Genomic DNA, 22815 nt, shown 5'->3' on the forward strand with positions numbered 1-22815 from the left:
GCAAGTCAAAATCAGCTGTTTAATAACATTGATTAAATAAATTTCGGTTAAACTAAAAAACGATTTTAGATGTTAATTAAACTTAAAAAATGAGGAAATCAGCCGTACAACAGAATTGCTCTTCAAAGCAACAAATAAAATATATTTGCATTAATTGTGGTCATCCTATAGCCGAGTTGTATAGAAAATATAGCAACACCGCAATCAAAACAAACAATTGTGTATGTAAACTTTGAGAGTTTTTATGTTTGTGCGTTATTTACAACTTTACATAGCGATGTTCTCTAACTTTAGGAAAAATGTCACAAAATAGCAGACAAATATATCGAGTTTGACACAATAATAATTTTGGTGGACGCGATGTTGCTGTCACAGGAGTCTTACCGGCATATGCTACATAACCAGAGCTTCAAGGTTATAATTAAAATCTATACTTTACAGTAGTATTTGTAATATTAATACATCTTGTATTGTAACTATTTTAGTTAAATTGGAAATTGTCGCTCGTTCTGCTGCTGCTCGAGTCCTTCGCCTTATGGCGACAAAAAGAAAGCATTGCAAGTGTCCAACAGGATTCGTTACACCATGCAATAATCAGCGAAAAGGGTTTTTATATATGCTGCTTACAAAATTTAATTGGTAAGACTATAAAATTGGAAGCAATATAGGCACATATATGTAAATATTTCCTTAGAAATTGAGTACTGGAACACGAAAAACGTCTTTATATACGTCAGTTCGCTATAATATACTTATTAACTTTGATTCTTATTAGATTACCTGATTATCACATTACTTTTGTTGGTTGTGACCTGGGCACAACGACCATCAATAATTGAATGCACTGGTATTAGAAAATTTTCTCTAATTCTACTGAAAGCCATCACCATAGCTAATTTATCAAAAATGTTCTTGTTACCACTGATAGTATGGCGTGGAAATACTACAGATTTGGGCGCCAACATACATCACGTACTTGTGCTGGGTCATCATCTATTAGCGTTAGTGTATATTTATTCTATAGTAGGTTACTTTAAAAAAACGCAAGCATTTTTTATTATATTGCCCTCTTTTGTAGCAAAAGAGTATCTTAAGCGTCACATTTCTGTGTGCTTAGAATATTATTTTTGAATAGAATCATAATTAATTAAAGGGAAAATGTTTGTAATTCACCAAAGTAAATACCCAGTAAAATATGTACATACATAATCAGTTAAGTTATTTTCCAAATATTTCGTGTTTTATTTCTAATTATATTGATGCTGGTTTTGCCTTTTTATAATACATTTTAGGTCCACCAACTTTTCTGATATACATAAATATGTATTTGGGTAAATACATGCATACATGCTCGCTAGTACATATATATGAATATGAATATATTTGACAAAATAATATTCCACATATATTCAATTACATTTGTTTCTTCGCAGTACCTAAATCGGAGGTAAATTTATACTATGCATATTGCGTAAGTTAAATATGTATTATATGTAGTTAATCATAATATATTAATTTACAATCAAACAGAGAACCTACCAATGGTCAAAGAAATTTGTGATAAATTTTCAATATCTATAAATTATATATATATATATATATATAATTGGCGCGTACACCCTTTTTGGGTGTTTGGCCGAGCTCCTCCTCCTATTTGTGGTGTGCGTCTTGATGTTGTTCCACAAATGGAGGGACCTACAGTTTTAAGCCGACTCCGAACGGCAGATATTTTTATGAGGAGTTTTTTCATGGCAGAAATACACTCGGAGGTTTGCCATTGCCTGCCGAGGGGCGACCGCTATTAGAAAAATGTTTTTTTTTTTCTTTCTTAATTTTGGTGTTTCACCGAGATTCGAACCGACGTTCTCTCTGTGAATTGCCAATGGTAATCACGCACCAACCCATTCGACTACGGCGGCCGCCGTAAAATTAAATAAATTATACCGAAAATAAAAACTCTTAACTTCACATTATAAAAAGATGGAAATAAACGTTCAAGTTTGAATTATTAAAAATCGTTTTCTATTAATAAGGACATGAAAGCTAGCATTTTTTTTTTTTTAATTCTGTCGTTTTTAAGTTTTTGCCAGCCATATTTAATTACAATAATATATATCAGATGCGCTTTTGATATATGTAACATGCTTTACCATGTAGTTGTTGCTATTTGTATGTTATATTGTTAAAGGCAGTTGTGTGTTATTGGCAAGCCTAGACCAATCAAACCGAGCGATTGAAAACAAAAAATAATAATAATTCATAATGCAGCATAAATCTGTTAAAAAGAAAAAGTTGCACATGCCTATGTTTTGTTTTCTAGACAAAGAGTACATATTGGTTTATGCACATATATAAAGTTCTCAAAACTCAGGCGTGATTGCGCCCAAAATGAAATTTGATACCGATCATCAAACATTTGCTGTTATAATTTCCTTGTAAGCAATAACAGTCTTTCCAACTTTGTTCGTGTAGTGAAGATAATTTGCGTTTAAAAAGTGAAAAAACGAATATTCAGAAAATCCTTCAGTGGTTTTCTTATTTCATTTGTAGTAGAACAAACTATGCCAATTTTATTTACCCCTTAGGTTCACCCACATCATAAAAATGATTGCCACACAAAAAACAAATGTATTACATAAAATTATTTTATTATCATTCTCTTAGTTACGTAATTAAAAATTTTCTTTATATGTATATTTATGTATGTGTGTACGTACGTATGCATATTCCCATATACGTAAAATCGCTTACAAATTAAAACTGTTTTACTTTACTGCATGAATGTATTTAGGTTTCAAGTCCTTTTTGATTTATTATGTATTAGTTTTTTGCTTGGGTGCATGAAATCTTTGCTATTAATTTATTACATTCTTAGGCTGTTTATAATCTATGCTACTTGGTATTTTTATTTAGGTTGTGGTCGTTGGCTCCCCATGCTTATATTGCTTACCATTTTTTGTGTGATTCGTTTATGTAGTTATACATACATATGTATGTATATGCAATTTTCGTATATGTCTATATTGCCTTAAGAACATTACTAATAGCTGTGTTTTCTTTTTTACGAGCATTTGTATCTGCGATTAAACTATGTGCTGAACACCCCATACAAAATTTAGGCGCAGACACCTATGCGAGTAAAAAACAAAAATCAGCTAATATTATAGATAATAATTAAATAACTAAAAGGGGAAAGCAGCACAGTCGAATAGAGTGGCGCACACATAAGGGATATACGAATTTTACAAAGTATTTCATTAAAACGATTACTTTTCAGCATTAAGAAAGAGTGAATTTGACTGTCACTCCAGCACTCCCCGTATGTAAATATGGAGAATGTTTATGCTGCTACAGCAACAACCGTTTCCACGACAGTCGGTTCTACCTTACCGAAACGACCCGGATTTATATCCGGCCAAGGACTGTCACTTCAGCAGCATTCCCCGTATGTAAATATGGGGAATGTTTATGCTGCTACAAAAACAACAAGGGATTTTATGCGTTCCCACGACAGTTGGTTCTACGTAACCGGAACGACCCGAAACTATATTTGGTCAAGGACTGTCACTTGAGCAGCACACACCGTGTATATATATGTATGCGTAATGTTTATGCTGCTACAACAACAACAACAGTGATTTTTATGCACTACTGAATAAACGATATTTTGGTTATGGAGTTTATCAGAAAACGCCGCATTAGCAGCATTCTACTATATTGTAAATAGTACTTACTTATGGTCTAAAGTGTCACCACATACTTGTGAACGAAACTTTTAAATTGTTAAATTTAGAATTTAATTTGTTCATATCTTATACCGGCTTGTTTGTGCAAAAACTATTTAAAATAAAAACTAATACAGGGGATCTCGAGCTCGACAAGTCAGTTAAAATCAAAATTTCCCATTAAAATTTGATAACTGCCACACGGTTCTGTTTTATTTTTTAATTTAAAAATGTAAGCGTTTACTTTTCTATATTTGCCTATTCTAGCTTTTCGAATGCGGCTTTGAGTAAAAGTAATATATAAATAGTTTATTTTATTGTACACAAATGCGGATAATATTATAAGCAGCGCTTTAATCCAGCATTAGCATTCAAATGACGTTACAATTGGCGTGTACATCCTTTTGACTGCGCTTCTACTCCACTTTGTAATGTGCGTCTGGATTTGGATTCACAAATGACGTTACATATAAATATTATAATTAAAAAAACATCAACTAGATTAAGCAGTTTAGGCTATATGCCTCAGTATATGTGCGCCACTACAAAATTCCTGTTCTCCCGTTACAGTGCTCATTATTATTATTATCGTTATAATTAATATTATTAACGCTTATTTAATACATACATTATAATATAAACGTTCAGTTTAATTGTTATAACTAATTTTACTTTTACTCGTTAATTTTTTCTTCAGTTGAGTGATTTTCTTTTGTTTTTGCTTGTATGCTCATATTTCTCATATTAATTTGTTTATTGTTGTGTGGTCCTTTTAACAGCATTTAACATATAATGGTATAAGTATGCATTTTTGTATTTTTATTGTGGTAATTACACTTAGATAGCTAAGATCTGCAATGATAATTGGGATCATATTATTGTTGCTGTGTTGTCTCTCTTACATTCTAATTCCGTTTATTAGCTGTTCTTTACGCAAACGCGAAAGACAGTTTGTATAGCTGAATTTTACTTTCGAACGCAATGTTGTAAGGTACATCGCCTTGTTGGTATCTAATACAACACTTTTAACGACACATTTCAAATATCCATTTCTTTCTTACCATTTTTTATAAAGTCTATTATAGTTGTTGCTGCTTTTATTCAAAAGTCCACTTCTTCAATATAATATTGTATTAGCTTTCTTATCGGCTTCAACCTTTCGCTATGTTTCCATTTTTTGTCATATTATTTATTGATTGAAGTTTGTTGTTATTACTATTGTAATATTGCTAATTGTAGTTCTTTAATGTAGTTCTCTAGTTCTTTTGTCAACTTAGCTATGGCAGCAAAAACGGTGTGCCTCTCTATTGATTATCGCTGTTATGAAGTGTGTATATGTGTGTAGTAAATTACGATGTCATATTCCATGATGATGACGATGAACATGATGAGCAGTCATCACTCTCGGGTGTTGCATTCGCACTGTGCGATTTCGGACCCCAAATGCGTACGGTGGCATCGTCACTGGCCGATGCTAATAGGGACGGATACACAGGATTCCAGGAAACACAATTCACCGTTTTTGTATGGCCTGCCAACTTTCCCAATGGCTCTTCGCGTCGTATATGCCAAATACAAACCAATTTATCTTCGCTACCACTCGCCACAAAACTCTCATTTACTCCTCCAAAGCAAGAGTGTATGGCAAATTTGCTTTGACGTATGCCCTGAAACCGACGCACAAGGCACTTATCCTCCAAGTCCCATAGATGCAGTCCTTGGCTGGAAATATTGAGCAACGCTAGACGATCGGCGGAGTTTACGGTGAAGGTCATGATCGGATGCGGTTCCTTGAGTATGTCGAAGTCTGTACCCGGATCATCGAAATTGTAGCTGCGAAAAGAAATGACGAAAACCAATATTTGAATTCAACTTAGAAAGATGGATTCTAAATCTATACAAGTCGACGTGAATGGTGAATAGTAAATACTAAAAAGCTGTGTTTGACGACAAAAAACTGCTTAATTACTATAACCTGTTTTGTTAAAAGTCCACAGATATGATCCTAACCGGAAAAAATATTAGACTGAGACTACTGGCTGTAGTGAGCGATATCTCGTAAAGTATGAATCAAACAATTTAAAGTTTATGCTCATTGTCAAAGTTACATTTCACACTAAAAAAGTTCCTTTACTGTCTTTTGTTTGTTCCATTCAGTCGTGAGTTACAGGGTGATAACAATCGAAATCAACAAAGACAAAATTCAGTACATTTTACGGGTTTTCTTTGATAAAGGCGAAAATGCAAGCCAGGTCGCTAATTGCGTGCAATTTTGTTTTCGTCGATTCCGTTCAGGTATTTTTCCTTTTAAAGAAAATTTCAATAAAACCACAGAAATAATCGAGCTGGACCGGTATGTTTGTAGTCGTAGCATCTCCCAGGAGCTAAAGATCAATCATAAAACAGTTTTAAGCCATCTGCGCAAAAATTGTATGCAAAAATAATGGATTTCTTTTCCCCCCAAACTAATATATATTTCAGATATTGTGAGAAAATTTTTAGAACAATTCATATTCACTTACCCTCTGATACGATAATGATTATCGGATGCTATGATAGTTTTATTGTCGGCTCGGTATGCAACGCTATTGATGCGCACGCCTTCCCATGTATTGAGAATCGTACCACTCAAGTCGCACAAATAGAACTGTCCCTTTTGGCCACCGCAAACGAAACGTGTACCATCGCGATTGAAAGCACCACACGATAGACTATCATCCACCGATTGCGACATTTTTAGTACCAGTTTGCCATCATCTGTATTCCATATGCAAATTTCGGACGTATCATCGGGCCCACCCACCAACAAAAGCTTAGAATCTGGACTCCAGCTAACAAAAGCCACACTTATAGAGGATTGCCCCTCTAACATGCGACGATGTTTCAGCGTTAATTTATATGGATCCACATCCCATAATATAACTGAGGAATCTTTACTTCCTGTGGCGAGTTTCAAGCCATCTGGCGAGAATTTACAATACCAAACTTCATCACAGTGATCGGTGAGTACTTGTATGGTCTGCATGGGAAAGCCATCGGTGTCGCAGTTGTGATCACTGAGCAAGGATACGCTCTGTAAATTCGTTTTAAAGGCCATGTCGTGAAACTCGCAATGCTCCGACTGTAATTCAACAGCCTGATGCAGTAGGTGACGTAAACGACGTGGCGGCATCATAACCGATGGTGGCAGGAATCCCTGTAATCGGTCCATGACCACAGCGCGCGACAATATGCCCTTGCCCTCCCATTTCGCGCGTTGATAGAGATCGTGGTTATTCGAACACATCATATATGAGGAAAGTTGATGAACACGTGATGTGTTGTGTTGTAGCGGTGTAAGCTCATTGCGCAACACATGCAAAGCATCCAATGGACAACCATCGTCCAAGAATTCCAAGTACTTTTGCTCTAATAATAAAAACTTCATTTCTATGATAGTCGAGTGTTTGCCATTGTCAATGAGTGGTTCAAGCTCCTGTTGATGTAAAGAAAACGTACATACAGAATTTTAGTATTACATAGTTTATACAAGTAAAGTATAAAGACAATGTCTAAGCTGCAGTACTTATAAAGTCGAGAAGTTAAAGTTTCCTGTGCGTTCCACTAACAAATAACTCGGCTAGAAAATTCACCGCCCAAAAGTCATTTAGCATTTAAACTGATTTACATTAGCCTTGGCCTGATTTATATGATATAGAAACTAATTGGAGAATTAGGAGAGCGTTTTTTTTTTATTTTTGTATTTTTAGTAAATTTAATGCAAATAAAAATAACCTTCATAAATGTATGTTTTTCATGTGCATAAGTACAGCTTATACTCAATTGTCATAAGCTATTTAATGCGATAAATCAATATTAATTGCTTTGGAATTACTAGAAATACTCTTGAATATAAATTTTCACTTAACCCGTAAATATTTTGCTCTAAAAAAATTCTTAGCAAGTAACTTTTAATAACTAAATTCGCGCAAGTAACATATTTTCTCGAAAAAAGTTCATTGGACTGCTGCAGGGCCTGTAAATATATTAATCTATATATGTATGCACATAACCCAATAAAAACTAATTGCATTCGAACAAACGATTATCACCTATTATAAACTTCATTTTGAATTATGTGTGCATGAAGGTGTGTGTGTTTAAATATTATATATCAAAAGTCGAAGGAAAACTAAAAACAAAACTTTATATATTTGTTCGAATATTTATTTCCTTTTTCATTAGACGCTGCCGGTACTTAGGCGAGGAAAGTGGGGTAAAGGGGAACATTATCATCTTTGAATTTTTATTTCTAACATTTGTATCTCACTTTTTTCTTTTGATTTCGGTGAGGTTTTTCCCTCCATGCCTGAAATAGATTTTTGAATTATGGTGGACTAGTTGTCGAATTCGAGTGGAATATGATAAACTTATATATAACTAGCAAACCCGGCCCCCTTCGCTGGGCACACTAAAATAGAATAGATATGGTTTTCATATTATTTATTTCTTTATTCTTTATTCAAGCGCTTTGGCATAAACAATATTTTTTGTTTTTATTTTTGTTTTTGTGTAAATATAAAATATAAATTGAAAATCAGGACAAAAGAAGATTGTTTTTAAATTTCAAATCAACGCATATGAATAACTAAGAAACAATCGTCTTTTTTCCTGATCATCCATGAATTTTTCGTTTAAATTTATATGTTTTATTAAGCATTGGAGCTTTTTTAACCATTATCCATTTATATTTTTCAAAAAAAAAAAAAAAAAAACGAAAAAATTTTTTTTTTTCCACGAACACATAATTTCATTCGGATTTCATATTAAATTCTCAAATTTCGTAAAAAGTTATTCACTGTTCCAAAATCCACTCCAAAAAAATTCACAAACAATTTTTACATATTGCACTTACGTTTTTTCCTTATGGCATCCAAATCAGAAAGAAATATTGACACATTGTAACTCACACTGTCAATTTGACAGTTCAGTTCCGCCCCAAGCGTTAAAAAAGTAAGCGACATTATGGGTGGTTCAAAAGAACGCTGTACCCGTTGCCAGTGCTCCGAATTACAACCAAACTTTACGAAACCCACTTTCAATACTTACTTAACAATGTGCGTAAGTTTGGTTTAATTCGGTGCAAAGACACGGCGGGTCCACGTTTTGGCATATATTTCGAGACCCTAGTCATCAATAGGTATGAAAATTAACCCGTATTAAAGCACTTATCCCCAGCTTTCATTTGATATCCATATTGTACAAACACATTCTAGGGTCCACGTTTTGGTCTCTATCTCGAGACCCTAGTCACGGAGCGGCATGAAAAATACTCTGTACTAAAGCATTCACCAACAGCTTCAATTTGATATTCATATTGTACAAACACATCCCACGGTTACCCGGGTCCACGTTTTGACCTATATCTCGAACCCTATCCACCAATAGGTATCCAAACTATACGTAAACCATCTTCGATACCTTCTCAACAATGTGTGTAAGTTTGGTTTAATTCGGTGCAAAGACACGGCCGGTTAGCAAACACACACAAAAAGTTGACTTTATTTTATATATAAGATATACGATTTTTTTCAGTTTGTGCCCGAAAAATCCAAATATCTTACGGAACCCTATTTTTTTCCAAAATAAAATATAATCTATGTTACTCGTGGATAATGTATCTTTCGAATGGTGAAAGAATTTTTAAAATCGGTCCAGTAGTTTTTGAGCCTATTCATTACAACCAAACAAACAAACAAAGTTTTCCTCTTTATAATATTAGTACAGATACATACAGGTTGCTCCATCTAGACTTTACTCGTGAGAACTTTGAATGCCCAAACATACATATCTGCAATGTGATCATGCAGAAACAATGAGTACTTTAATTCCCATTTTTAACTATGTGTCAACTGGTAAAAACCAGATGCGAAGTAGAAGAGTTGTGCTAAAAAGTAAATATCTAAATCCATGAAGCATTGGAAACTTCTCAATTACTAGTAGAAGTAGAAAATAGAGAGCACTAGATGGGTAGTAGACAAGCTGAATTGAGTACCTTGGATAGTAAACATGAACGGGTGTTATCAATAAATAAATTCGTTGTGTTATTCTGCCGGTAGTCCTATATAAATAAAATATACGACCTGAGTGTATATTTTTAGATGGCCGGTTGCGATAAGCTTTTTAAATATTGAACGGCCACATCATTTTTGGGACTAGCAAACACAACAAAATCGATAGAATACCATAAATTTTATCACATTAAAATATATAAGGTTGTCAAAAAAGTCTTGCGGTATTTTTATTGAATTTTCAATTTTTCATAAAATTGGTTATAATAATGCGATTTAAGTCAAATATGCGCCGTTTTGTTCGATGACGAGTTCCCAACGAGATGCCAACTTCATAATGCCCCTCTTATAGAAGCTCGGTTCCCTATTGTCAAAAAACTCGGAGAGCCAATTTTCACAGGACTCTTTTGAGGACAACTTCCGACTACCAAGCTCGTTCGCCATGGACAGAAATAGGTGGTAATCACTTGGTGCGAGATCCGGACTATACGGTGGATGCAAAAGAACCTCCCATCCGAGCTCCCGGAGCTTCTGGCGCGTCACCAAAGATGTGTGTGGCCTGGCGTTGTCCTGATGGAAGACAATTCGGCCTCTGTTGATCAAAGATGGCCTCTTCTGCATGAGTGCTGCATTCAAGCGGTCCAGTTGTTGGCAGTACAGGTCCGAATTGAGCGTTTGGCCATAGGGGAGCAGCTCATAGTGGATGATTCCCTGCCAATCCCACCAAACACACAGAAGAACCTTCCTGGCCGTCAATCCAGGCTTGGCCACCGTCTGGGCAGCTTCACCGCTTTTCGACCAAGAGCGTTTGCGCTTCACGTTGTCGTAAGTGACCCACTTTTCATCGCCAGTCACCATCCGCTTCAAAAACGGGTCGATTTTGTTGCGATTCAGAAGCGATTCGCATGCATCCATACGGGCAAAAATGTTTTTTTGCGTCAAGTCGTGTGGCACCCATATATCGAGCTTCTTTTTGAATCCAAGCTTCTTCAAATGGTTTATAACGGTTTTATGACTTGTTGTTGTTGTTGTTGTTGTAGCAGTATCTTCGCCCTGTCAGTGTAGTGTAAATTACCGGTCGTCTTCGTCTAGCTCATCTAACGGTAGGCCCAGGAAACTGGCAGTTTCGACGGGTTGGGTCCAGAGGGAGAGAGGTGTTAGATGAGTGGGTTTGATGGGGCATGTGAAGAGGTGGTTAGTGTCGTGCGGGGTACCTTCACATGCAGGACATATGTTTAGTATGTCGGGGTCGATTCTGGATAGGTAGGAGTTTAACCTGCTACAATATCCAGAACGTAGTTGTGCCAAGATTACGCGGGACTCTCGAGGAAACTGGAGCTCTTCGTCTGCGATAGGTGGTGGTTGGACTCCGATAACGGCATTCGGGGGTCGGGAGCTTAGGAAGGTGGTAAGTGTCTCCCGATGAATGTCGTTAATAGCCTGTCTGTATACTGTCTGATCCTGGAGAGGTCTGTCCGTTTTGTCCTGGATCTCGTCCACGTAGTTGAGGAAGTGTCTCCTGATGTGCCTGGGAGGTGGCTCAGGCTCGAGCAGGTGTCTGCATGGGTGAGGCCTACGGTGACACCCAAGCAGAAACTGCTTGCCGAGCATTTTGTTGTGCTCCTTAACCGGGAGCATGTGCGCCTCGTCATGTAGGTGGTAAATAGGGGACATCAGGAGACATCCTGTCGCGGTCCTGATGGCAGTACGGTCTAGTGCACCGTATTTTACGGTTTTATGACTCATGCCCAGCTCTTGGCCGATGCTACGGCTGCTACTATGCCGGTCTCTTTCGATCAATTCAGCGATTTTATCGCAATTTTTGACGACAGGCCTTCCGGACCGTGGCGCATCTTCGATCACCTCTGCACCAGAACGAAAACGTTGAAACCATCGTTGTGCGGTGGAAATGGAAACTGTATCGGGTCCATAAACTGCACAAATTTTATTGGCAGCATGAGATGCATTTTTGCCTTTAACGTAGTAGTACTGTAAAATATGCCGTATTTTCTCTTTATTTTGCTCCATGTTTGCGACGCTATAACTCACGAACGACTAAAAGCAAACAACAATTAATCAAACACGTGTTAGCACGTGAAAAGAGCTTTCCAAAAAGCTCTAGCGTGAACCGATGCGACGAATACAACTAGAACTACGCGCTTGCAAAGACAAGCTTGCGGAAATACCGCAAGACTTTTTTGACAACCTTATATTTAAAAAAATAAGGCTGCTGTAATAACAAAACGTTCAAATACTGCAGGCGCTTTTGCACCTCTCCCGATATGTTCATCGAAGAAAACAACAGACGGGTTTTGGCGTAATACGTACATACGTTGGTTAATTGGTTTCTATGGGGTTAAGCATTGAAAAAACTTTAATAAAAGGTTTTCTAAAACACATTGGAGTTTTTTCGACGAAAGTTTTCGATATTTCGATATAGAAAAAATAAGGCTGCTGTAATAACAAAACGTTCAAATACTGCAGGCGCTTTTGCACCTCTCCCGATATGTTCATCGAAGAAAACAACAGACGGGTTTTGGCGTAATACGTACATACGTTGGTTAATTGGTTTCTATGGGGTTAAGCATTGAAAAAACTTTAATAAAAGGTTTTCTAAAACACATTGGAGTTTTTTCGACGAAAGTTTTCGATATTTTGTAGTTTTGACTGCACAAAACAGTCACTCTGCGTGGTGACATTCTTTATGCGCAGGCGAATTATAAATGAAGACTTATATTGACAGCTTTTGTATCTTCAGTAACGGTTTGATAAATATCAAGGCGAATCTATTAAAGATGGTATCGCTAAATCAGCTGATTTGTTTTTTTCTTTCGTCGTGGCCATATGGCTGACAGCCCAGAATGAAACAAACATTCTTTGTTTTCTATTTTGCCAATACTTTACTCTTTAATCAAAAGTACAAAAAAATTGTTTTTGGTCATGCGCCATGATAAATATTCTATAAAAAGCATTGTCTTATAAACACTTTGTTCACGCTTTATAGAGATTTTCATGACCAAAATTTAGAAATTTTGGCGCAAATGAGATGTGCTAGACTAAAATTTTGATCTATGTACAAAAGTGATCTACTTACTATGAAGTACTTTAAAGATTACATGGTCGCTTTTCTTTTCCAAAAATGCTGTTGGATAGTGTTATACCTAAAATTATTCATACAAAAAGTAGCTGATAAAAACATTTTTCTAATAGCGGTCGCCCCTCGGCAGGCAATGGCAAACCTCCGAGTGTATTTCTGCCATGAAAAAGCTCCTCATAAAAATATCTGCCGTTCGGAGTCGGCTTGAAACTGTAGGTTCCTCCATTTGTGGAACAACACCAAGACGCACACCACAAATAGGAGGAGGAGCTCGGCCAAACACCTAACAGAAGTGTACGCGCCAATTATTTATTTTATTTTAAAAGTAGCTGCACTTCATAACATTAGGCAAATCTTAAAGTTTTTATTTCCATGTCTAGCGCATACAAACATATTCATGGAAGTATGTAAATGCGCAACAAAATCGACTAACTCCAATTTCTAGTATTTTCTAGTGTTCCTACTCTACTCTCGTTTCTCTTGCAACAATTTAATAGTATAACAAAGCTAAATATGAGCACATTGACCCGACATGCATGGTAATCAGCTGCTGTTATGGGTACTTTTGCATTGAGTTGGTAAAAGCACAACTGCTTCTGCTGTTTCTTTGTTTCAATAGACGCATGTCTACTGCGCATTTAGCACCCATCCCTCATCCACTATTTTACACATGCCGCACATACCCCGACATAACACGCACGTAGCATTCAGAAGTTTGTCATGCGTAACCAAGCTAATTCAACTACTAGACGCATATACATACATACATACGTATATTACAGAAATGCTAGTCAACAGGTCAGCTGTTCCAATGGTGAGATAGCGTTATTTATGCTAGATGGTAACGTTAAATAGATAGTGATTTAAACATGAGAGAGCGCGCTCTTTAATATTTAGTCGAAAATGAATTGATTGCTCATAATATGTAATATAATATTACAGGAGTCGGTCGATGAATAAAATCACATTAAAAATACATAAATGCAAATGCATACATACATATATACGCATCTGATTCTCTAACACCTGACAAAATCGGTCTCAGCACTTGCATGGATAGGGTGAATCAGTTTGTGTATGTGATTTATTTTTTCATGAAAGTGTGGGTTCTTTGTGCATCTTTAGCTCGATTTCTTTGTTTTGCTACAATTTGATTTGGTTTACTTTAATTTCCCATTTTTATACTTTTGTATATACATATGTATGTTGTTCATAAATAAAGACATAAAGTCAGCCAGTCATCAACTAGTGAGCGCGCAATCGCCAAAAGCTTTTACAAAGCGAACGAAGGAAAAGTCAAAGCAGATTAGCTGTTGCTCTACTCCAGCTATCCATCGATTTACTCTCATTGGTAGCAATGTTCAACAAATTCACATCATGATGTTTGGTTTTTGTTTTACTTTATTTTTTGGCTGTTTTTGTTTTGTTTGGCGGCAACAACAACGCCAAAGAAGAGCGCACAAACCAAGTAGCTCCATATACACATGAATGTGTTTGCTATATATGCACATGATTGTGTAAATAACTATGCAAGTATTGTACATGCGCGGGGTGATGGTTGGCGAGTGCGTTGTACGTTGCCATTGCTAGCGACTGACTGATAGGTTTAGAAGACATTAGTAAACAATGAAACAGTGGTGCACGTATATATATAATATTAATTTTTGATTTAAGTATAACTATATGATTTAATTTCATTTTAACCAGGGAAAATTTATAAGATTTTTAATTTAAGGAAATTAATTTAATTTAATGAGATACGTATGTATTAATATACATACAGTAAAATTATTTTCGTCAATCAAAATCAGAGCCTTGGCCAAATATTTAAGTTAAAAAAGGTGTTAGGCAATGAAAGAATTCCGACAGACATAATTTTCAAAAAGGAAAAAAATGTGTGACAAAAGGAAATGTACGCCCATAGTATATATGTACATACATATTCATATTAGCACTTGATTTCTTCAACGTTCACTTACCTTCAAGTCAGCATCTGCTTTTCCCCACTCGCCTGACAGGACATGCTCTCTGAACTTCGATGCAGCTGGATGCTCCAAATAGCATCCCGATTCGGTCATTAGAGTCTTCACCGATTTGTCCAAGCCAATGTCTTGTAAGTATTGACCAATCAATCGTATAATCTCTTGGTTGGCCTTATCCAAGCGAAAATTGTGATTGGCGACCGCCACGATCGATTGATCGTGATTGTTTTGTGCATCCGCATTATCACTCTCATTGGTGCCTGTAAATCCATTGTGTTTTGTGTCGTGTCCGTTCGACGTTGATGTCGATAAATTTACCGAATTAGGCGCCATAGCCTGCGAATCCGCAGCAGGTCCAGATGTACTACCACCCCCACCACCGCCAACACCATCAGCTGCCGAATTAGCTGACGATGAGTTGCCAACCAAAGCGACACCAGAAGCGGACACGGACGCGGAACCCACGCCCGAATTCGAACCCGACGATGACGCGCTAGATGATGCGGGATTCAATGCCGAGTTTTGCATTTTCGTTGTTACTTTACCACTATTACAATTAGTACTTTGTTCAATTTCTTCAATGTTACGCTCAACGTCTGCGCCACAGACGGCGCCCACAACACTATCACTGCTAATTGGGGAGCTTTTTGTTGTATTTTCTTGTATATTCTCGATTGTTTCGGTGTTTATGCAATTACTACTGTTTGGTTCACCTTCGATTTGCTTCTCACGGGTATTTTGATTCAGTCGCTGCTGTTGTGCCGCTCGTGAAGTCGACGCTGTTTCTGCGTCAATAGACACACTCGTACTGAGACTACTGCTACTAGATTCTACTGCTGCTGCTGCTGCTGCTGCTGTTCCGGTCGTCGTTATTGAAGCTCCTGCTGCGGCTGCTGCTGTTGATCCTCCTGCTGAACGTCGTCCTTTTTTGCGCGGCGGCTGGTCCTCGGAAGAGGTACCAGTTGCAGCAGCCTTCCTGTTGTTTTTATCAATTTTGAGTCTCTTTACTTACACACACGTCAACAACACACTCTCGTCGCGCTAAAACGCTCTCGTACACGCTCTGGCCCGCAAGCTTTTCTCTTGCTACCACTGCACTGCTGCCGTTAAGACCGTGCTTTCTCACCTCTCTGTTCAATCGCTTTTGGAGCTCTTACCTGCGTTCCGGTTGTGTGGTAGAGAACTGTTGTAGCGATTTACTTTACCACTCATCAGAGCTCCAACAATCAACGCACTCACCTCTACTATTACACGCCGCTGTCTTGTGCTATCGTCTGCCTCACGATAGAAATTACTTATGTCTCTTGTCCGCTAGTTGTTGGGTAGTATTTTGATATTGTTGTTTACCTCCTCAATGCGCTAGCATAATTTGATAGAGCTGATAACAGAGAAGAAAATATAAAAAAATGTTTGACAAATGTCAAAAGCATTCAATTTCAATAATTATAATTCATTTGTTGTGCTGTTTGGAATACCGATCGAAAAATAACTTGCGGATAGTTGATGGAAAAGAAAATCGATTAAAATCAATGTATACTACTATAAATGGAAAATTCATTAACAAAGCTAGTGATTTTTAAATGAAGGAAAGACAAAAAAGTTTATATATTGAACTAAGTTCGTACTTAATTATTCGCGAACGCGATTTGCAATTTAGTTCCTGTATAGCAACTATTCAAGAATGATGCATCGTGGCCAATACTAACTTATTACTACCAACAAATTTCTTGAAAATATGCGTTGCATTGAATACACATACATATGTATAAGTGAATTTATGTACATAACTGCCTACCCAACAAAACTGATGATTCTAAAAAATTATATCTATGTTGTCTATTTATATGCATATTTCTTTGGTTACATGTACGCAAATTTGAAAATCATGTAAGCAGTCAGCTTATTATTTTTAACTCTCTTCACTAGACCAACAAATATTAAATTTTCCCCTATTTTTTCAGATCTCATTACTAATTTTGACCAAATTAAGTGCATCAGTAGTTAAATTCGAGGGTGTTTCAATTATAGTTATTGTATTTACCGAATTTATTTAGATTATTAATACTGATGCCAATACGCATCGATTGACACCTCCCCGACTTTCTTTTTAGATTTTTCCATGTGCTCCACAAAGTAGATAATTACCAGTTTTAAAGGGTTGGCTATCCTTTATTGCTACACCGATGGCTTATTATGTCGAAATGGGTCGACAGATTTTAATGTTTTTCACATTCTCCCAGTGCTAAAAGATCGCATTTTTCTTTAAAAGTAACTTTTGTTTTAATATTACTTATTTAAAAAAACTGTGTGTAAGTGCCACAAATCGCGGATATGAATCTGCGTTGTTTCGCTTAAACGCGAAAAGCAGAAATATAATAATTCAAATACACCATTCTGACACTATTACGATTGTAATATTAACGTTTTTTAATTATTTGAATTAGAATTAGTAATTTAAACGTTTTACTATATTTCCGTGGTTATTTCCAGGCAATTAACTATTACAATCATTGAACTGTCAAACAGCCATTGTGAAGGAAAATGTGGAAGGAAAAGAAAAACACCCAGCAAACCAAACAGATAATACTTTTCTTTGAAAAACTGGAGCGGACTGATGAAGGGATAGAACGAAGTTCGTCCAGGCAGAACAAGTTCCGCCCAAAAATACCGGAGACAGCGTAGCCAGAGTTCAACTGATGAGGCTTATTTTTATGAAACGCTACTAAAGGTCACCTACGCGAGAAGGAATTCTGCACAAAAGTACCGCAAATAATGATGTCGAAAATTGTCTGAATCGTGATTAATTGCTCGTTGGGTTATCGACATCGGCCATTGCAATGTTTACACGATTTTAAACTCTTTTAGCCAACGAAGCAACATTGAGTTCACATTTTATAAAAATTAAATAATAGATTTGTTGAATTACATTAAATTATAAATTGCAGATTGCATATGTTTTCATTAAATATTGACATAAATTGACACTTTCCCTAAGCAACCATCGTCCCTTGAACCATAACAACCAAATAAAAGGTTTCTCCGTTTTAAGTAATATAGCCTTTGTTAAAGTAAAACAATTGAAGTCAGTTCTTATCTTCGTAGGGAAATGGCGTTGTCGTTAAAAAATTGAAAAACTTTAACTTAAAATAACTCAAAAACTACAAGCTAGCGGCAGCTAAAATGAATATATTTGGAGAGAGAAGGACTCCAGCTTTCTAATGGTACCACGAAATGTACCTCCAAAATCAGATTTCAAAGTCAACCCTTCATTTTAAAGATTTGTTATGTACGCAATTGCGTTACATTTCATATATTCTCTTTGCTTGCCTTCTGCATAAATTGACTATTACTTTAAGAAAGTTTTTAAAAAAGCATTTTGTCTTCTTCGTCACAGCTTGAATTTCTTTTACCACACTTAACATTTGTACACTTATTATTACATTTACACTTCCTGTTGTTTGCTTCTGCAACCTGCCCCTTCTCAAGCACTATTTATACTTATGTGTGTATTTATATTCGATCACCTCAATCTCATTGCTTCATTATTTCATATGCTTTTTCGGCCTCCCTTCTTTCTATCTTCTCCAAGTTTAATGGAAATTTTTTTCTTTTTTCTTCAGCCTAAGGTACGCGTACAAAAGTGTTTTTTCCATACTTTACTGATATTTTTCACATAATTATTCAATGAATTCTAATTATTTACATCTTTTACTATCGATATTTTATGTTTTTCACCACAATAATACAAGTTAAATGTTAAAAAATTGGCAAAAACCGATGACGAAACAAAGAACTACTATTTTTTCTTCTGCTCACCACTATTCCTTCTGCATACCGAACAGTTTTCGTTCGGTATGTATGTCGTGCAGGGTTGCATGCAGACTAGTCAAACGAAGCTAATAAGAAGGCAAAATTCCAATTGTATTATTTCTAAAAGTCAAAATTGAGTTTTGAAACAGTTCTATTTCGGTTCACGAAGAGTAATGCAATCATAATACAAAAATAAACCAGTTTCCTCCATGTACAGAATGTAACATTGGAGTGCAAATCAGATTGTTAATCGGCTCTTAGCAAATTTGAAGGAAACAGCTGGTTTGCAAAGGTAATAAGGAATATGGCTGCGGTTTGCTTACAACAGAGGTCGGTAAAAACTGAGATTGTTTTATTGATATATGATCTTACTTCGTTGTCGTTCTTGCCATAGATAACCTGCCTAAAGAATGATTGAGGTTAAGCATACGTGTGAAATGAGCAGGTACAATTGTGGTGTCAAGCCCCCTATGACGTAGCAGCCAATGTTACTCTGACAATTTTACTCCAGCGTCCGTCAAAGAATTTTAAGTGAAACTACTTTCTTTTTGACAAAGGTCCCACAGAATTTTTTTTTTTTGAAGTGAAAACTTCTTTAGAATCGTTGGGAGTGATTTGAGAAAAAGTGAAACGAAAAAAGCGACACTCTTGGCTACGAATATTACATATACACGTAGCGACGAACTAAATAACTTTTAGGCCAGCGCCGACAGCATGGCGCGATAGCCGAGCGGCTAGCAATGTGAGCTTCCGATCCAAAATCCTTGGTTCGAATCACAAGAAAAATTTTTTTTATACAGTTATTTTATTTTATTTTATGATATGTTTATGAGGAGCTTTTTTTCATGGCAGAAATACACTCGGTGTTTTGCCATTGCCTGCTGAGGGATGAGCGCTATTAGAAAAATAGTTTTCCTTAATTTTGGTGTTTTCACCGAGATTCGAACTGACGTTCCTCTGTGAATTCTGAATAGTAGTCACGCACCAACCCATTCGGCTACGGCGTTTGTTTAATTTTACTGATGCAAAACTGAGGAAAAATATATGAATAAAGTTTGCTTACTGTTTACACATTTTCCAAAGGTGACGGAGAACCAAAAAAAAAAGTCGATTTTCAAACAAATACGAGTGCATATGTGTTAGAGTTTCGGTCACGCCCCAGCAAAACCTGCGTGCATATGTATGTGTTTGTAACATTCAAAAAAATGTAATTGTGTTAGAGTTTCGGTCACGCAGGTTTTGCTGGGGACGCTCATAATAGCAACCGCGTGTGGATTTTTATATTCGTAAATATTTTCATTTTTAAATATTTACCGCAATTATGCCGAAAAATAATGCAGAAAAGTGTCGTGAATATCGACAGAAAAAAAAAATTAATAAATAGCATCACGGAATTCATTCACGAAAATTTAATAAAGTATACACCAGAAGTATCGCGGATACTTAGAAAAGATTACAATAAAGTTCCAATGATTTTAAGTGGCGATTTTAACGTAAATTTTGCATTGGACACAGCGGTTCCTTTAATTGACGTTCTCAATACAACATTCAATTTAAAAATGTGTAACAATCGCACTGAATCGACAACACGATCAAAAACAACCATTTACGCGGTATTTCAAAGACATGTTGACAACATCGAAACCAAAGCATTTGTATCATATTTTAGCTATCATAAGCCACTCGTATCATTTGTTGAAATTGAAAACATTGAGGATGAATAATAATAAAATGAAGAAAATAAAATATGAACTTTATAGCAATATTATAATGAACCTATAATTATCCCGCCCCTAATGCTGCTTTCGTCTTATTCTCTCTCAGTTTGTTTTACGGAAGGTTTCACTTCTATCGCGTCTAACCGTTAGACTGGTGTTTTTTTCGAACTGTCTTAATAACTTTAGATTGATATTTGCACCGAATTAAAATTAATGATTTGCAACAACTTACATCACGTTTACACGGGACAGTTTTACAAAGCCAACAGCAATTATACTTTTTTACTAATACATTCAGAATTCTCTCATTGCCTTTGTAACTGGCTTTGATGTTTTGAATACAATAAATTTAACAGATGAACTGGCACAATCAACGACGTTTCTTTATAATTCGTGAAAGAAAGCAAAACCTAATTACAAAAGAGAGGGCCATATATTTTAATTTGGAGACTTTGGTAAATGTCGAAGTCAGAGTAATTGGTACGAAGCGACAATTGCTTTAAATTGAATTGGCTTTATAACTATCTGGACTACTTTAAGACTACGCAAACAATTGTTCTCCTTTTTGACAGCTTTTACATATTTGCAATTGTTCTCAGTAAAGCCAAGATTATTCATTTATAAGATATCTATGTAACTTCTGTTTGGTCTCCTTCTTCTTAATTGGCGCGATAACCGCTTACGCGATTTTTGCCGAGTTCAACAAAGCGCGCCAGTTGTTTCTTTCTCGTGCTAACCGGCGCCAATTGGACACACCAAGTGAAGCCAAGTCCTTCTCCACCTGATCTTTCCAACGCAGAGGAGGCCTTCCTCTACTACCACCAGCTAGTACCGCATCGAATCCTTTTAAAACCGGAGCGTTTGTATCCATTCGGACGACACGACCCAGCCAACGTAACCGCTGGATCTTTATTCGCTGCGCTATGTCTATGTCGTCGTAAAGCTCATACAGCTCATCGTTCCATCGCCTGCGATATTCGCCGTTTCCAACGTGCAAAGGTCCAAAAATCTTACGCAAAGGTCCAAAAATCAAACACTCCAAGCGTCGCTTCATCGGGCATGATAAGAGTCTTGTAGAGTGTTAGTTTTGTTCGTCGAGAGAGGACTTTACTACTCAATTGCCTACTTAGTCAAAAGTAGCACTTGTTGGCAAGAGAGATTTACGTTGGTTTGAGATTCTTCTGTTTGATCATTTATATGTATATTGGCTGTGATTGCTTCAAACTAGTCCAAAAAGTTTACAGGGTAATACAGGCGAGGCACGTTGAACAGATAGCATCAGAAGAGCAGCTGATTTTATTTTTACCTACTTATTTGGTCTCTGTTTTTTTATAGATGTTTTTTGCTACTACCAATTCAATAGATTTTTTGTGTAAAAAATCACAACTTTCTTTAAATATCAATTGTAGCATGCCACTTTTTCCAACATCGCTATTGTCTTTCATACGTCTTATAGCATATCTAATATTGTACTTCAATTTGTTAGAGAATCTAAAGATTTAGGTGTGATTTTTAACAGTCAATTTTAATTTAATAGTCACATTAAATTCATCTTATCAAAATCATATTCTACCTCAAGCTTTGTACGTAATAACTCAAATTTTACTCGCTTTTATTCGCTGAAATTGCGGTTTACTGTATTTTTTCGCTGTAGGTTGGAATACGCCGCATTTATTTCGAATTCATACCACTCATTTTTAATCGACTGGATCGAACGCGTACAAAACATGTCTCTGAAATTCGTACTAAGATCAATAAATTTGTTTGATCTTATCCCATCTTACACATCACGTTTGCTATTTCTTGAATCACCTTGAAGTTTTTGAAAAACAGAAGTTCGACCCTTGTTCTCTCGCTTGTTTTCAATGTTATTAAAGGTAACATTGATTGTCTATTTCTGCTTCAAAGGATTAATTTTCCTACAGCTCCCAGAATTCTTCGGAACGCTCTTCCTTTCTATTTAAATATGTAAGTTCAATAAAAGTTATTCTCGTAATACTGCTTATGAACGTGCTCTTAGAGATTTTATTGTAATAGGATCTCCAATTCTTACTTCCTAAATTTTTCAGTTTCAAAGAAAGAATTTTCTGTACTACTGAATTCATCTTTTAGTATAGTTAGATGTAAATTTGTAATTAAATTATGTATACATATATTTTCATTATTCTTTAGTTTTAGTAGTCAGTTTGAAATAATGTTTTCTTGAAATAAATAAATAAAATAAAATAAAATCTTGCCTTAAGTGCAGGTGGTATTCGACCATTGCATCAGAAGTGCCGCCTAGCAGCAGGTCAAAACTGGTATACAATATAGGCAGAATATAATGAAGCGTAAAGCTAATCAAATGGCGTCATACGAAAAACTACATTTCTTTACATGCCTGAAGGACTATCCGATTTTCTACAGGGAATCCACAAACACCAGCATTCATAT

General features: G+C 36.1%; 2 protein-coding genes across 9 annotated transcripts; one reads left to right on the forward strand and one right to left on the reverse strand.

Annotated features, from left to right (window-relative positions):
- Positions 1-16: 16 nt before the first annotated feature.
- Positions 17-1230, forward strand: LOC129243059 (protein ARV1). 2 transcript variants are annotated; one of them, XM_054880149.1, is made up of 5 exons: positions 17-221; positions 295-414; positions 486-639; positions 776-847; positions 929-1230. In XM_054880149.1, the coding sequence occupies exons 1-5, from the start codon at positions 90-92 to the stop codon at positions 1129-1131; spliced, it is 681 nt and encodes a 226-aa protein (XP_054736124.1). In that variant the 5' UTR covers positions 17-89; the 3' UTR covers positions 1132-1230. The 2 variants fall into 2 exon arrangements, with proteins under 2 accessions (XP_054736124.1, XP_054736122.1); XM_054880147.1 differs by having other exon boundaries at positions 776-1230.
- Positions 1231-2629: 1399 nt separating this feature from the next.
- On the reverse strand, positions 2630-18752 carry LOC129243058 (WD repeat-containing protein 26 homolog). Of its 7 annotated transcripts, none has more exons than XM_054880141.1 (5): positions 18379-18664; positions 16094-16232; positions 14852-16011; positions 6248-7200; positions 2630-5558 (listed from the first exon to the last, which is right to left on the reverse strand). In XM_054880141.1, the coding sequence occupies exons 3-5, from the start codon at positions 15380-15382 to the stop codon at positions 5075-5077; spliced, it is 1968 nt and encodes a 655-aa protein (XP_054736116.1). In that variant the 5' UTR covers positions 15383-16011; positions 16094-16232; positions 18379-18664; the 3' UTR covers positions 2630-5074. The 7 variants fall into 7 exon arrangements, with proteins under 7 accessions (XP_054736116.1, XP_054736121.1, XP_054736120.1 ...); XM_054880146.1 differs by having other exon boundaries at positions 14852-16037; XM_054880145.1 differs by lacking the exon at positions 18379-18664 and adding an exon at positions 18671-18752 and having other exon boundaries at positions 14852-16232.
- Positions 18753-22815: the final 4063 nt, after the last annotated feature.

This window comes from Anastrepha obliqua, chromosome 3 (genome assembly GCF_027943255.1).
Source record: "Anastrepha obliqua isolate idAnaObli1 chromosome 3, idAnaObli1_1.0, whole genome shotgun sequence".
NCBI classification, from domain to species: Eukaryota; Metazoa; Arthropoda; class Insecta; order Diptera; family Tephritidae; genus Anastrepha; species Anastrepha obliqua.